This window comes from Haliotis rubra, unplaced genomic scaffold (genome assembly GCF_003918875.1).
Source record: "Haliotis rubra isolate DU_JTF1 unplaced genomic scaffold, ASM391887v1 Scf1309, whole genome shotgun sequence".
NCBI lineage: Eukaryota > Metazoa > Mollusca > Gastropoda > Lepetellida > Haliotidae > Haliotis > Haliotis rubra.
In genome coordinates this window covers 68,977-83,735 of record NW_025765236.1, presented here as the reverse complement: position 1 = coordinate 83,735, position 14,759 = coordinate 68,977, and the positions used below count along the sequence as shown (strand labels likewise).

General features: G+C 39.8%; 1 protein-coding gene across 1 annotated transcript; it reads left to right on the top strand.

Moving 5' to 3' along the window:
• Positions 1-240: 240 nt before the first annotated feature.
• On the top strand, positions 241-12,103 carry LOC124267387 (cell wall protein DAN4-like). The gene is made up of 3 exons (XM_046702297.1): positions 241-795; positions 6,756-6,953; positions 10,922-12,103. The coding sequence occupies exons 1-3, from the start codon at positions 267-269 to the stop codon at positions 11,131-11,133; spliced, it is 939 nt and encodes a 312-aa protein (XP_046558253.1). The 5' UTR covers positions 241-266; the 3' UTR covers positions 11,134-12,103.
• Positions 12,104-14,759: the final 2,656 nt, after the last annotated feature.

The following is a 14,759-nucleotide window of genomic DNA, read 5'->3' as shown; positions in this document are numbered from 1 at the left end:
CTTTGTTTAGTTTTCAAATTTGTTAAAAGTGAATGGAGTTTGAATTTCAAACAGAAGCATTCTATAAAAGGATACAAAAATGAGTTCTTTTTAAAAAAAATCACAGTTATACAAGAAATATTTTTTACATAAAGAATACACAAAAAAAGACCACATTGACATTATTGGGTGATTACAGCATGAAGAAATTAAAGACCTACTTATCTAATCTCTGTACCTTTTACCCCAATCCAGATTCCTTACAAGAAACAGTGTCATCCACAACAATGACTGTTTCAATGGCAAATTCAACGACAACATCCCTTGCCTCATCAGTAGCTACACTGGATATTACGACTTTACGTCCCGCTTCGTCCACACCCGGAACAACAGCTGCACCATCAGCAGCGCCAACGACATCATCTGCTGCAGATACTACATCAGTGTCTTTGACACCCAAGGCGATAACATCAGAAACCTCACCACCATCGACATCAGCTCCCAGAGTTCCAACATCCATATCTACAAAACTTGAGGCAGTTACACCAGAAACCCCACGAACATCGACATCAACTACTGCAGTTCCAACATCCCGATCTACAAGACCTGAGGCAGTTACACCAGAAACCCCACCAACGTCGACAGCAACGACTGCAGTTCCAACATCCCGATCTACAGGACTCGAGTCGGTTACGCCAGAATCCCCACCGACAACATTGCTTGGCACTTCGTCAGCGTCGTCAACAACTGAAACAACTTCAACACCATCACCTACAACTGACACCTCTACTTCGGCTGTTCCTACAACAACACCAGGTACGGTTCCTTCATTTGAAGTATTAAGCATGTATTTGTACGCCCCAATAAACAGTATTCCAACACTATCACGACAGACCCCTGAAGATCCGGGTTAGAATTGATAGCCCATGCTTGTTGTAAGATGCGACTAACGGGATCGGGTGGTCAGGCCAACTTAATTGACACATGTCATAGTATCCCAATTGCGTAGATAGATGCTCATGCTGTTGATCACTGCATTGTCTGGTCTAGGCTCGATTATTTACAGATCACCGCCATATAGCTGGAATATTGCTGAGTGCGGCGTAAAACTAAACTCACTCACTCACTAGTCAAATCTAGCAAGACAAACCGGAGAGTGTACAACATAACTGACAATTGATTGGCTCAAGATTGGGGATCAGTGTTTACCTGACCTTATATAGAGGTGCCCTCCAATAATAAATCCGTAGAGCGATCTCGTATCGGAGTGATTGATCTGATCTGACTTCAGAGAGTTTGAAAATACCTAGTCAGTATTTCCCTGAACGCTACTACGAGTGTCTCTGGCAACATTGCCGAAATGGCTATATAGAACCTGCCTCACTACAATTTTAACTCGCAGCAATAGATAGGCCTGGCCAACTATAAATGTTTGATGTTTGACTTTTGAGAAAACATAATAATAATAATCCAGAATGCACAGATTCAAGAAAAACTGCGGGCCGAGTATAAATCTCGCTTAAAGAAAATCTGGAGCTCAGGACTAAATGCTCGAAACAAGGTCAAAGCCACCAATACTTTTCTTGTGCCAGTCCTTTCCTATTCCTTTGGAGTTGTTGATTGGACTAAACAAGTCATCCAGAGTCTTGATCGCCTGACCAGAAGGATTACGTCTGATAACAGAGCCCACCACCCTCGTTCCTCTCTTAATCGTTTATATATGCCAATCAATTCGGGAGGTCGGGGTTTAATTAATGTGGAGGCTCTTCATAATGTGGAGGCTCTTCGTGTGTACTTTTGCACATATATATTTATCGGATGCTCCTATGGTGATGCATGTGAAGACTCATGATGAAAGCAAGGAATTCCACAGCTATTTTAAGCGTGCCAAGGTTGTTGGACAGAATCTGAAATTTGAGGTTGATTTTGTTGATGGCGATGAACTGCTGGACGGTACAGCGATGGGAGTAAACCAGGTGAAGTCCTTCACCAAGTGTGCCCAGAGTCGGTCATTTGTGGAGAAGCTTTTTGAAAAACTATTGCATCGTGTATACATGCAGTGTGTGGAACAGAATAGCAATCCCACAGACTCGGCTGGTCTTAAATGTGAAACTGAGGGCTTCATTTTTACTGCTCAGGACCAGTCACCTCTCACTCGTAATCGCCAAAATGTGATTCTTAAAGAAAATATTAACATGAAATGCCGACTGTGTAATGAATTTACAGAGACTGTCCAACACCTTGTCAGTGGATGCCCTTCCTTGGCACAAACGGCATATCTAGATCTTAAACGACGTTTCTACTACCGTCTTCGCCATGCCTGTGGTTTTGACACCGAGGTCCATCCATGGTATGACCCTGAACATGTCCAGGGCGTCATGGAAAATGACAGCTTTAAACTTTGAATAGGCCCATACACAGCCTCAGAAGAATTCCTGCCAACAAACCTGATCTTGTCCATTATTTATAAAGGCAATGAATTCATTTATGTTATTGAATTTTCTGTCCCTTTTGACAAAAATGTGATTGTCAAGAGTCGGGAAAAGCATGATAAATATGCGGACCTCGCCTTTGAAATGTCTCGCTTGCATCCCAAGTACACTGTCGCCAGGCTCCCCATTGTTCTAGGTGCCCTTGGTTTGGTACCTCCTGATCTCTTGGCGCAGATCAGGAGAGTGCCCGGGTTCTCCACCGGGAGTACAGCCCTTCTGACACTCTGGGTAATGCAGAAGGCTGCAGTGTTGGGGAGCCTTCATATTCTCCGGAAAGTTCTTGGTGGGTTCGACTAGGCAGCGTTTCCTGGGGAGAAGTCCCACTCGCTGTCTGGGCTGCGTGTAGAGGGGGCAAGGGCCTTGAGCCGATGATGAGCCTTACCAGCCTGACTGTTCCCAGGATCACCCGAACCCTCTCTGCTCCATACTATCTTTAATTTGTAAAACATTATAATAATTCATTTATATAGCGCCTAGTATTAAAATCATCTGACTAGTTGCTCACTGGACGCTGTAATCAGAATCTGATTATTATTATCCCGGATAACCTAGAAGCGCTAGAAGGTCAGTAGTCACATGAGTCACATGACCTATCTCACCCAATTTTCTGCCTAAGGTGAGACCACATGTATCACCAATCATCCTTTACCTTAAAATCCATTGATGTATCACTCTCAGAGAACAAAATTCACTCAGAAAGGTCAAACTTGGATAAAACACCTTTTTTCAACTTCTACCACCATTACTTGAATCTTTACTTTGCCGAGAACATATATTACATATTGACTACTTTCTGAAAGGCAGCTTGTGTTAACAAAACATGGGTTTTGAGAAATGAAGAGTATTCTCGCCCTTGGACGACCGCTCGCCTATGTGCGATATAGTTTAAATTCAAAACTTTCTCCATTGTTTCATACTAAATATATATCCATGAAAAATGATTGTGTAAAATCTTTTGTCGTCAACTATCCACAGCTTGGAACGTTTTTTGGACAATGGTTTTCAAAATTAATTTGTGACGTTTTATTATAAACCTATATGAATTACTGCGAAGTTTTTATGGTGACAGGACACAATAGGGTGGACGTTCAAAGTTCAATAGGAGTATGAAATACAATGGGAGTGGTAGTATTAAAAAAGTTAGTCATATTACAGATGACAAGTTTCCAAAGTAGGCCTGTGGTGGATATCGAGGGTGGAAACATCGATTTTCATACAAGCGCTGGGTTTGATGTGAGGTGACGGATGCTAGAGGGATACATTTGTCCATTCAGCTTCATTCTCTGTGTCCCCAGGGCTAGTATTTCAGTAATCCTACACCAACCCTGCATCCCTTCCCATAACAGATTACCCGCCCTTGATTAAGGCTCTGGCGATATCAGATTACACATTCTGGATTTACGTTATCGCAATATCAAATTACCCATCCCTGATGCAAGAAATGAAATATTAAAAACTGACTAGCGCGCAAAAGAAAGCTCTAAAACCATTTTTGATAAAACGATTTCCGCACGTCCACTTAAAGGAGCATTGGTTTTGGTTTCTTGATAAAAGTTACCTCCCTTACCCGTTCCGTTCAGGCGATGTTTAATTGGTCGGTAAAATGTTAATAGTAATCAAGGACGGTTATGTTATGACAGCAGGAACAACCAGAATGGACAAAGGGATTAATGTGGCTTTACTGAATGCTGGTTCTAGAGATATAAATGATGGCTTTTTTATATATATAGTCGTAAAATATTTCATACGATGCGTGGCTCTACTGTCTTGGAAGATTCTAGGTCATGCCCGAGTCCAAAAGCATCCAGTAAAAGCGACAACTACTGACACCTGAGGGTAATGCATTTCCTAACAAATAACTATTGTTAAGCACATCGATATTAACCTCTACTACAGAATTTCAATAGACACAATGTAATTTCAACGTCTTCTTACAATGAAATCCACTGCCTTACAACATACACACACTCCGACATAAACACACACTTTAACGCTCACTCTCACACACATACGTGGTTAAACCGGTTTACTCCCGGAATGCCGGCATGTTACGGTTGCTGAACTAATCCTTTGTTGTTTCAACTATGGGGGTCGTATCAAATATCCATGTACAATTTACAAGGGGTGGTACATGGAGAGTCTTCTCTAACCATCTGCTTGAGATTAGAAAGAAAACTATCTACGGCGATCTTCGTATCATCTGCAGGATGGTTGTCGGCCTGACCTTGCTCAGTCACAAGGTCATCTGTGGGGTTGACGGTTCAAGTACAGTACAACCAGAAATTATTGAGAATTTAAGATTGTAATTTTTTTTTTTTCTTCACTCATTACTCACGTATTAAATGTGAATATTAGTGGAACATAACTCCAGATTCGAAGACAGGTGAACAGTTAGTATTTTGTCAAGTCACCATTGACAGCAATGCAGAATTCAATGCGGGGGTCATACTACTGATCAAAGAAGTTAGAAAGTCGTGGTCCATGCTATCCGAATATCGGACCACCTCTTCTTTCATTTCAGCAATATTTGTCAGATTTTTCTTATGGATACTTTCCTTCCTCCAAACATTTTCTATAGGATTTAGGTCAGGGCTATAGCTTGGCCAATCTAATAATGTCATATTTTGGGTCCGAAACCAGGCCTGTGAATGCTTTGAACGATGTTTTGGGTAGTTGTCCTGCTGGAAAATCCAACAATTTCCATAGAACACGTGAGCAGTCCGAAGTAAATGTCCCTCGAGAATATTTGGGTACCGCTCACTGTTCATATTCCCTTCAAATAGACAGAGGGGCGTTGCCCCTAACACAGATATGCCACCCCACACGTTAAATTTCGGACTGTACTTTGGGTGCTGATACAAAGGTTTTTCAGTTTGTTTGGTCCAGAATTTCAGTGTATTAGGAAACAGCCACACAGAACTTTCATCTGAGAAAATCACATTGTCCGAGTTAAAATTTCTATGCTGTAAGCACCAGTTCAACCTTCGCACCTTTTGTTTAGGTTTCATGATCGGTGATGGAATTCCTCGACATTTCTGCCAACCCATTGCATGCAGCTCAGTTCTAATTTGGCTCCTTACAGAGAGCCACAGTTCCTCTATCAATCATATCCAGCCTTAAGTTTTCTAAACTCCTTTTTTCGTTTTTAGAAACAAGAATACCAAGCCGCCTCCTGTCACCGACAGTCAATATTCTGGGCCTACTTGCGCCTCCCTCGTGCTCACTGCCAATCCATTTGCAATATTTTTCAAAACACGATAAACAGTGGACAAAGGGATGCCTGTTCTACTTGAGATCACTTTAGCTGATCTGATGTCCGTGTTATAAAATCAACTTCCTCTTCTCTAAATCATCCATGCTGAGGATCACTGAAAATGTCATCTGCTAGCAAGTAAACATAGGGGGATATAGCTCTTCACAAACTAATGAAAAAGGCTTAACGGAGTAGTCTCTCTTGAGTGAAACCAAGCACTTGATAGCTGGTCAAGGTTGTTTATGCTAGAAATCCAATTAAACATACTCCTAAAATTCTCAATAATTTCTGGTCATACTATACAGCCTGGTGTTTAGCATATCCAATGGATGCTATTTTGTCGTCTACATTTGACTAAATTTCGACCACCTCGTCTGTTCGCAATAAACCGCACATTAACTTGAAAATTAGCCATTGTGACATGGTGATCTAATGTATGATGATCTTATATATACCCCGAAGGGAGTTGTTTTAAGTGAGTTGTTTAAAGTTTAATACATTATATCACCCTGCAATCAAATAGTAAACTTTGTTCACTCAAGACAAGACTACAAAAAATGTCCGATTTGAACTCTCGCTCACTTCATGAATTTCTGAATTTCGCTCAGCTAAGATTAGGAGATATCCCCCATAATCCCCCATTGTCTAAGGATTAGCACGCTTCATTGCTTTGCCTACCTTAGACAAAACCTGCCGGCATTCAGGGAAGTACCCGTTAAAGCTTCGCTCGTCACGCCAAAGGCACGGGTTCGATTCCCTACATGGGTGCAATGTGGAATTCCATTTCTGGTGTCCCCCGCCGTCATATTCCAGGAATATTGCTAAAAGTGAGTGAAACCCAACTCATTCGCTCATTCATTGACAGGATTGGTGTCAACCACAAGGACATAGACCTCGCCTGTGCACCATTGTTTCACACTGCCCAACACTGCTTGGTCAGCTACCAGTACCGGAGTCTTTGTTTGGTCCATTGTTTTCAGTGTTAATGGTGAAATGTATTTCGCATTATATAAAACGTTTGTCTGTTTTAGAACCATGTCCTCCTGGTGCTGCTCATCTTACATCGGAGTCAGTGTGTGTGAGGATGTTTAATGGTACTCGTCAATGGATTTCAACAAAGGCAGTTTGCAGAAGCGAAACTTTCAATAGCAACACATTCAGAATGATTACATTCAAAACTAAAGAAAAGTATGATGAAATAGTCGCATATCTTACCCAGAAAAACGCAAGTAAGTACAACGCATATTTCTAGTTTATGGTATAATTTTGGCTGATACACCACTTCAACTTCGGTATTCTAGCTTCTTTAAACTACGTTAATAACGAACCGAGTTATTGTGTATCCAGTTCTTGTGCATTTTGTTTAAATGATATATGTACTGGTGAAGTATTGATATAAGCAGATTTCTGCTTGTTTACCAAACCAGATTCTCTAGGAATAAAAATATGTTTAAACCAACGAACTGACGGTAATACGAATATTACCGAACTATTTCGATCTCTAATACTTTTTGCATGTTTTAGTTGAAAAGCTCATACCGATGTACGGCTATAACGAGTATAACGAACTGTTTCGATCTCTAATACTTTTTGTATGTTTTAGTTGAAATGCTTATACCGAAGTACGGCTATAACGAGTATAACAAACTATTTCAGTCTCTAATACTTTTTGTGTGGTTTAGTTGAAATGCTTATACCGATGTACGGGTATAACGATTATAACGAACTATTTCGGTCCCTCCCACTGTTTGTATGTTTTAGTTGAAATGGTTATACCGATGTACGGCTATAACGATTATAACGAACTATTTCGGTCCCTCCCACTGTTTGTATGTTTTAGTTGAAATGCTTATACCGATGTACGGCTCTAACGATTATAATGAACTATTTCTGTCCCTCCCACTGTTTGTATGTTTTATTTGAAATGCTTATACCGATGTACGGCTATAACGATTATAACAAACTATTTCGGTCTCTCCCACTGTTTGTATGTTGTAGTTGAAATGCTTGTACCGATGTTCGACTATAACGATTATAACAAACTATTTCGGTCCCTAATACTTTTTGTATGGCTTAGTTGAAATGCTTATACCGATGTACGGCTATAACGATTATAACAAACAATTTACGTCCCTTCCACTGTTTGTATGGTTTAGTTGAAATGTTTATACCGAGATACGGCTATAACGATTATAACAAACTACTTCCCTCCCTCCCACTGTTTATATGTTTTAGTTGAAATGCTTATACCGATGTACGGCTATAACGATTATAACAAACTATTTCGGTCCCTAATACTTTTTGTATGGCTTAGTTGAAATGCTTATACCGATGTACGGCTATAACGAGTATAACGAACTATTTCGATCTCTAATACTTTTTGTATGTTTTAGTTGAAATGCTTATACCGAAGTACGGCAATAACGAGTATAACAAACTATTTCAGTCTCTAATACTTTTTGTGTGGCTTAGTTCAAATGCTTATACCGATGTACGGCTACAACGATTATAACGAACTATTTCGGTCCCTCCCACTGTTTGTATGTTTTAGTTGAAATGGTTTTACCGATGTACGGCTATAACGATTATAACGAACTATTTCGGTCCCTAATACTTTTTGTATCTTTTAGTTGAAATGCTTATACCGATGTACGGCTTTAACGATTATAACGAACTATCTCCGTCCCTCCCACTGTTTGTATGTTTTAGTTGAAATGCTTGTATCGAAGTACGGCTATAACGATTATAACGAACTATTTCCGTCCGTCCCACTGTTTGTATGTTTTAGTTGAAATGCTTATATCGAAGTACGGTTATATCGAAGTAAAGTTAGTGTGTTAGAACCATTGTTTACTGTATTCTACCACTTTGTGTTTCTGTGTCTCAGTACAGAGTGATTTTATCTATCTATCACACGTCTATCATACGGCTCTGCTCAAAAACTGAATGCGTATGTTGTCTATACAGTGATGCATCTGCATCTTAGGTAAACATATTTTTATTATCATTATACGGTATTTATATAGCGCACATATCCAGGCAACTAGTGCTTGCTCAAGGCGCTAGTATTTTTCCCCTCGATCAATGGATGTCAGTCCCAACGGCACATCTCAACTCCCTGGGGAGTATACAACTCCCGCAGCCACCAGACGTACCGAGTTGTTGTGGCTTTCCTATCCTTACGAGGTACCCATTCCAGTTGGGTGGACTGGGACACATAGTCACAGTACTTTGTCCAAGTTCACTGCACGTTGCTGTACCCGCAACTAGGTGTTTGCACGTACTCATATGTCCACCATCTGGTCATATACCAACGGATTAGTGGGTTCCTTTAGGTGCACAGGGTTGTGTACTGTACACTAGGGGTTGTGACAACACTGAAAGAGTCTGCACACAAAGTTGACTCCAAGGCTTTTACACCCGGTCACAGGTGGGCTCCATCCCGACACCTCAACCTCGCTGGATCACTAGCCTGGCGCCTTAGCCAGCTCGCCCACCGCGCCCAAGTAAAACTATCTGGACAAATTAGTGCTTGTATCAGTATGCACTTTTGGCCTGTCTAAAATATTCTGAGCAACCGATAAATCGACACAACCGTGTCAAAAAGTGTGTAGGTATTATGTCAGTCAGCGTTCGAAATAATCGCCGGCCCGGAGGCCCAGCGTCGGTTGTTATTGCATCGGGCCGGCAGTTTCAAATATTTGCAGGCCCTTGTGGCCTTCAGTAAATTATCTGGGTTTTCTTTCAACTTTAAGCTTTCCCATATTTTCTTTATTAACGTTCGGGAATTATCCACAATCCATCCATCATGTTACGATAACCTACAGTTTCGCTCCCTGGTATTTCAGCGCTTTGCGCAAAGGAAAGTCAACACCAGTCTTTAACAAATCAAAACATCTCTCTGCGCCATAGGCTTCGCTAATTGATTTTGTAGAAACAGTGTGAAACTGTGTGCAGTGTAGTCTTTTTGGTTTTTATTGGTTTGACTGGCAGATTGGGCCTGCAGATTTCATTCAAGGCCTGTAGATTTTAAAGCCTGTAGGCGGCAGCAGGCCCTGATGGCCCACTGGCAAATCAAAGTATTGCAAACACTGATGTCAGTTTTGATTCTAAGTTCGATCCAATTTTAAAGGAAATGTCTCCTGTATGCATTGACCAAATCAGCTCTGATGTAACTTTTGTGTCTTCTGTTTTAGATTAGGTGATAAAAATACATGTTACATGTACTTGCACTTGACCGAAATGATTTGTGTTTAAATAAATGAAGAACTGGGTATTATTAGGGATTAAAATTTCCTGTGCCTATCACAAAACCCTTTCAGTATTCATAAGAAATATCTACTAATAGCTTTTGTAAGATTCCGACGATATCATGACCATGTGTTCGTGAATCACTATTAAATAGGGGTGATACAAGGTGCCCGCGGATATCTTCTCTCACTCGTGCATCATAAACACTTGCAAAGGCTAGTCTATTGTTCAACTGAAATCATGATATTCAACTACTGTAAACATTAATCGCTGCATACTGCTGGTGTACTAAACACAAACCAATCACACAAAGCGATGAAGATGTAAGTTGCCTTTCACTAAAGACTCTTACAACAAGTTCATATGTGGCCATTAAAAATAAGAAGATCCGAATGGAAAAAAAACCCAGAACATTTGAATATTCATTCAAAATGTATCCTAAAGACGATTGTACGAGTCCGATTATATCATGACTGCGTGCTTGTTGACCCTATTACCAATCATCTTTAAACAATCATTTTCATATTTGTACTACTTCAATTCGGCATTTTTGATGTCGCGGCTTTAATTATTTGCATTTGGAGCTATGTGAATCGTTTGCGCGAATAATAACCAAGCTAAACTTGTCTGAACGCTTACCTAATCTCGTATAGAGAACTTATGAGCCTCCACGCTCATTGTCTAATTATAATTCGTCTGACGTGACGTTTCATAAAGTGTTAAGAGAAAAGGTCTGATTTGGTAAGGCTGATTAGGATTGAAACTTAACAATAAATCCTATAAAACTAATTCATTTTGCGTAACCTAAAGTGACAATAAAAAACACAACGTGGAACGACTACAATAGAAATTAGATGGGAATTATGGATAGCAATAGTGTTATGAAACGTATAAAATGTGGTGTTTTCCATGACTGATGTTGGTCACCATATTTGTGTTTTTGCAGCGGCTGACGGGATATGGGTTGGTTTAACCCGTAAATCTGGTGCATGGCGATGGGAAGATGGCACCGAAGCACAGTACCTTCCCTGGGATCCAACAGAATCGAACAGTACCTCAGAGAAGTGTGGTGTAATCTACAAACCTACCCACTGGACACTGCATAATAACCACTGTAATAGACCATGGAGCGCGATGTGCGAGGTATCGGCTCGCTGAATCCCTTCATCAGAATCCCAGCTTTCAATTAATTGTCATTAATGATAACTTTACAAAGGGTGGTTATCTAGGAGTGAGTGAGTTAGGTTTACGCCGCTTCCAGCAATATTTCAGAAATATCATAGCGGGGGACAGTAGGAATGGCTTTACTCAGTGTACCCATGTAGGGAATCGAACCTGGTTCTTTGGAGTGGTGACGTGCGAACGCTTTACCACTAGGCTAACCCATCGCCCCTGGACTATTTGATGAAGGTTATCTGTTTGTATTTATATACAGTACTGTAGATATGGAATTTTCGTTTATTGTTAAACCTCCGTGGACACACGTGTCAGGGGAACATATAGTGCACACACAAGAACCAGTATAAGTCCTATGACCTGAGACGACTAATCATTCTTTCATGAATTTTCTTCTGAAATGTCCGAAATATTTTCTTACTGAATCAACCATCACGTATTCAAATATCTACACCTGGCGTATCCCCATTTTCCCTGATCCCTGGTATTCTGTATCCAGAGAATGATGTTTGACACAATACACATGCATTGTAATATATTATTTGTAACGTTATTATAATTTTCCAGCTTGTATATGTTTTGTTTGTTTTGTTTCATATCGAAAAATTGTTCCTTGGTTCTGTCAACGATGGTTTGCATGAAAGTATAAATTTAATTCACCTGACACTTTATGAATACAAGACACTTTACACTAAAACATGCCTTGTGTTCATATTCTTCCAACTTCTAAATGTCGGCCAAAGATTTCAAGAACACCAATGTCTTGATGATATCAACTGTCAGCAAAACGCATCAGTAAGGGAATATGTACCACATATGAAAACATTTTGCATTTGTAACTGTGACGGGGTTGATAAGCGCAAACGTCATGAATGACTGCTCGTGATATCAGTCAGTAGTTTGTCAGTTCCTGGGATATAGCGCTGGGTTAGTTAAGGAACAAACATAGTCAGAACCAAAATGTGTTTCATAGTTCTGTGTTTTATAGATCAACATTGCACATATCATCATTCGTTTGCGATAAATAACTGGAAGAAAGTTTATTTACTAATAAATGGAGCAAAAAGTTTACTTACTTACTTTTACTTAATATTTGCACTCAAAGAGTCACTCACAAGGAACAAACATAGTCAGAACCAAAATGTGTTTCATAGTTCTGTGTTTTATAGATCGACATTGCACATATCATCATTCGTTTGCGATAAATAACTGGAAGAAAGTTTATTTACTAATAAATGGAGCAAAAAGTTTACTTACTTACTTTTACTTAATATTTGCACTCAAAGAGTCACTCATAATGCAGAAGAAGATTGTTAATATTTGCACCAAGAGTGCCATACTGCACATGGAGATTATTAATATTGCACTGAGTGTCATAATCCGCATGGAGATAGTTAATATTTGCACTGACAGTGTCATAATGCACATTGAGATTGTTAACATTTGCAATGAGAGTGTCATACTGCACATGCAGATTGTTAGTATTTGCACCGAGGGTGTCATAATGCAGATAGAGATTGTTAATATTTGCACTGAGAGTGACATACAGCACATGGAGATTGTTAATATTTGCACTGAGAGTGACATACAGCACATGGAGATTGTTAATATTTGCACTGAGAGTGTCATAATTGACGCGGAGATTGTTAATATTTATACTGAGAGTGACATACTGCACATGGAGAGCGTTAATGTTTGCACTGAGATTCTGATACCTTTCAGTATGGACTTACAGTAACTAATAATCAAAAATGCAAAGTCAACTTATAAAGCTGAAAAATAACGCAATGAAAAAAATCCCGAGAAATCTGAGTTCAAACGATTCACTAAAAAAACTCACCTGGGGTGAAAAGTCGTTTCCACAGCTGTGCTGCGCTGCGAACATATCGCATGCGCAGTGAATAGGTTTGCGCTGCTTGAACCATGATGCCCGGATTATAAGGTCGTGAGCAGGAGTCTAATCTTGGTTGTGTACACAAACAACAAATAGTAAATAATCTACTCGTTAAGGATTTAGATCTACTCAGCTACGTGTCAACCAGTGAAGCGTTCGACATTTCAAGACGGAAATCGTGCGCTAGCGGTGAGTACTTCGAGTAAGCATTGATGTGAGCTATTTTTCTAATGTTTTGTTGATATTTCACAGGCGCGAGCTTTTTATATGTTATGCCAGTAGATTACCGATTTAACTGTTTATATAATTACATTTGACTATTTCACCACACGTTCTTTTTACCGAGTCACTTTCTCAGTTCGATACTTCACAGCAACGTCATTATTTAGCATTGTCAGAATTTCTAACTGTGATATAGATATGCCTCTGTCACAGACAAAACTCAATGTCTGTTTTATTGACACCTATGTGTCTGTCTGCCTGTCTGCTTATGCCAATATGCAATACACAATTTCAATCATTGACCACATGCAATTTGAACTCAACACCTAGCAGGGTATAGACCATAAACAAAACGCATTGATTTATGGTTCGAACACCTGAGTTCGGTCTCCGTCACATTATGTAATTTCACAGACAGCAGGTGTGATACTTTTACACATAACATGTTATGATGTCTGTTGATTGCAAAATGTTATACACAAAAATGAGCAAGTATTTAGAAAACCCAAATTCTCATACACACACAAAGAGCCCTGAGCGTATCGGCAAACCAACCAGCCGATGAAAGGCTTCGTTACACTTAAGTGCACGCCCACCCTCTCTGACTGGGTTCGGTATCCCGGGTGCTTCGTTTCGAGGGTAGTAAACCCAAGTACAAAATATTGCACTTTTGATTTGCGATTGTACGCTTATAATTTTGTTTATTTGTTTTTCATAATAAGCAATTGTATGTTATGTGTCACGAATAAGTGATAATTGTGTTTTAATTATGTTTATTTTGTTGGTTGCATCTAAGCTTTAACATTTGCACTGAGAGTGTCCTAATGCACATGGAGATTGTTAATATTTGCTCTGAGGGTGTCATAATGCACATGGAGATTTTAATGTTTGTACTGAGAGTGTCATAATGCACATTGAGATTGTTCATATTTGCACCGGGGGTGTCATAATGCATGTGGACAATAAAATATTTGCACTGAGGGAGGCGTGAGTTCGTAGACATAGTTTACGGTGAATTCGTATTAAAACGGGTGCAGATTCGTAAAGCAATTCTTCTAAATTTGAACCGGAAGGTAACAACTATTGGGGATTTCCTCTTACCTCAAGAACAGTGTTTTGTACAAGAAGGCACATGTTTCCTTTGCAATTTCTTTTGTGAATAAAGTTTTCAAACAAAATTACGGCAAGTCCTACTGTTCCTTTGGACGATTATCAGGCAAATATATCTACACTTAGAAGAACAATAGTTGTTTGTTGTTTAACACTTAGCAATATTCTAATTGTGTGGCGACAGTCTGTAAATAATCGAATCTGGGTCAGACAACCCCATGATTGACGTCATGAAGATCGATACACGCAACTGGGATACGTTGACTTGCATCAACCATCTCAGTGAACATGGCCACCCGATACCCTTAGTCGCCTCTTTCACCAAGCATGGGTTGCTGAAGCCCAATTCTACTTCACGGGGTGAGACAAGCATGGGTTGTTC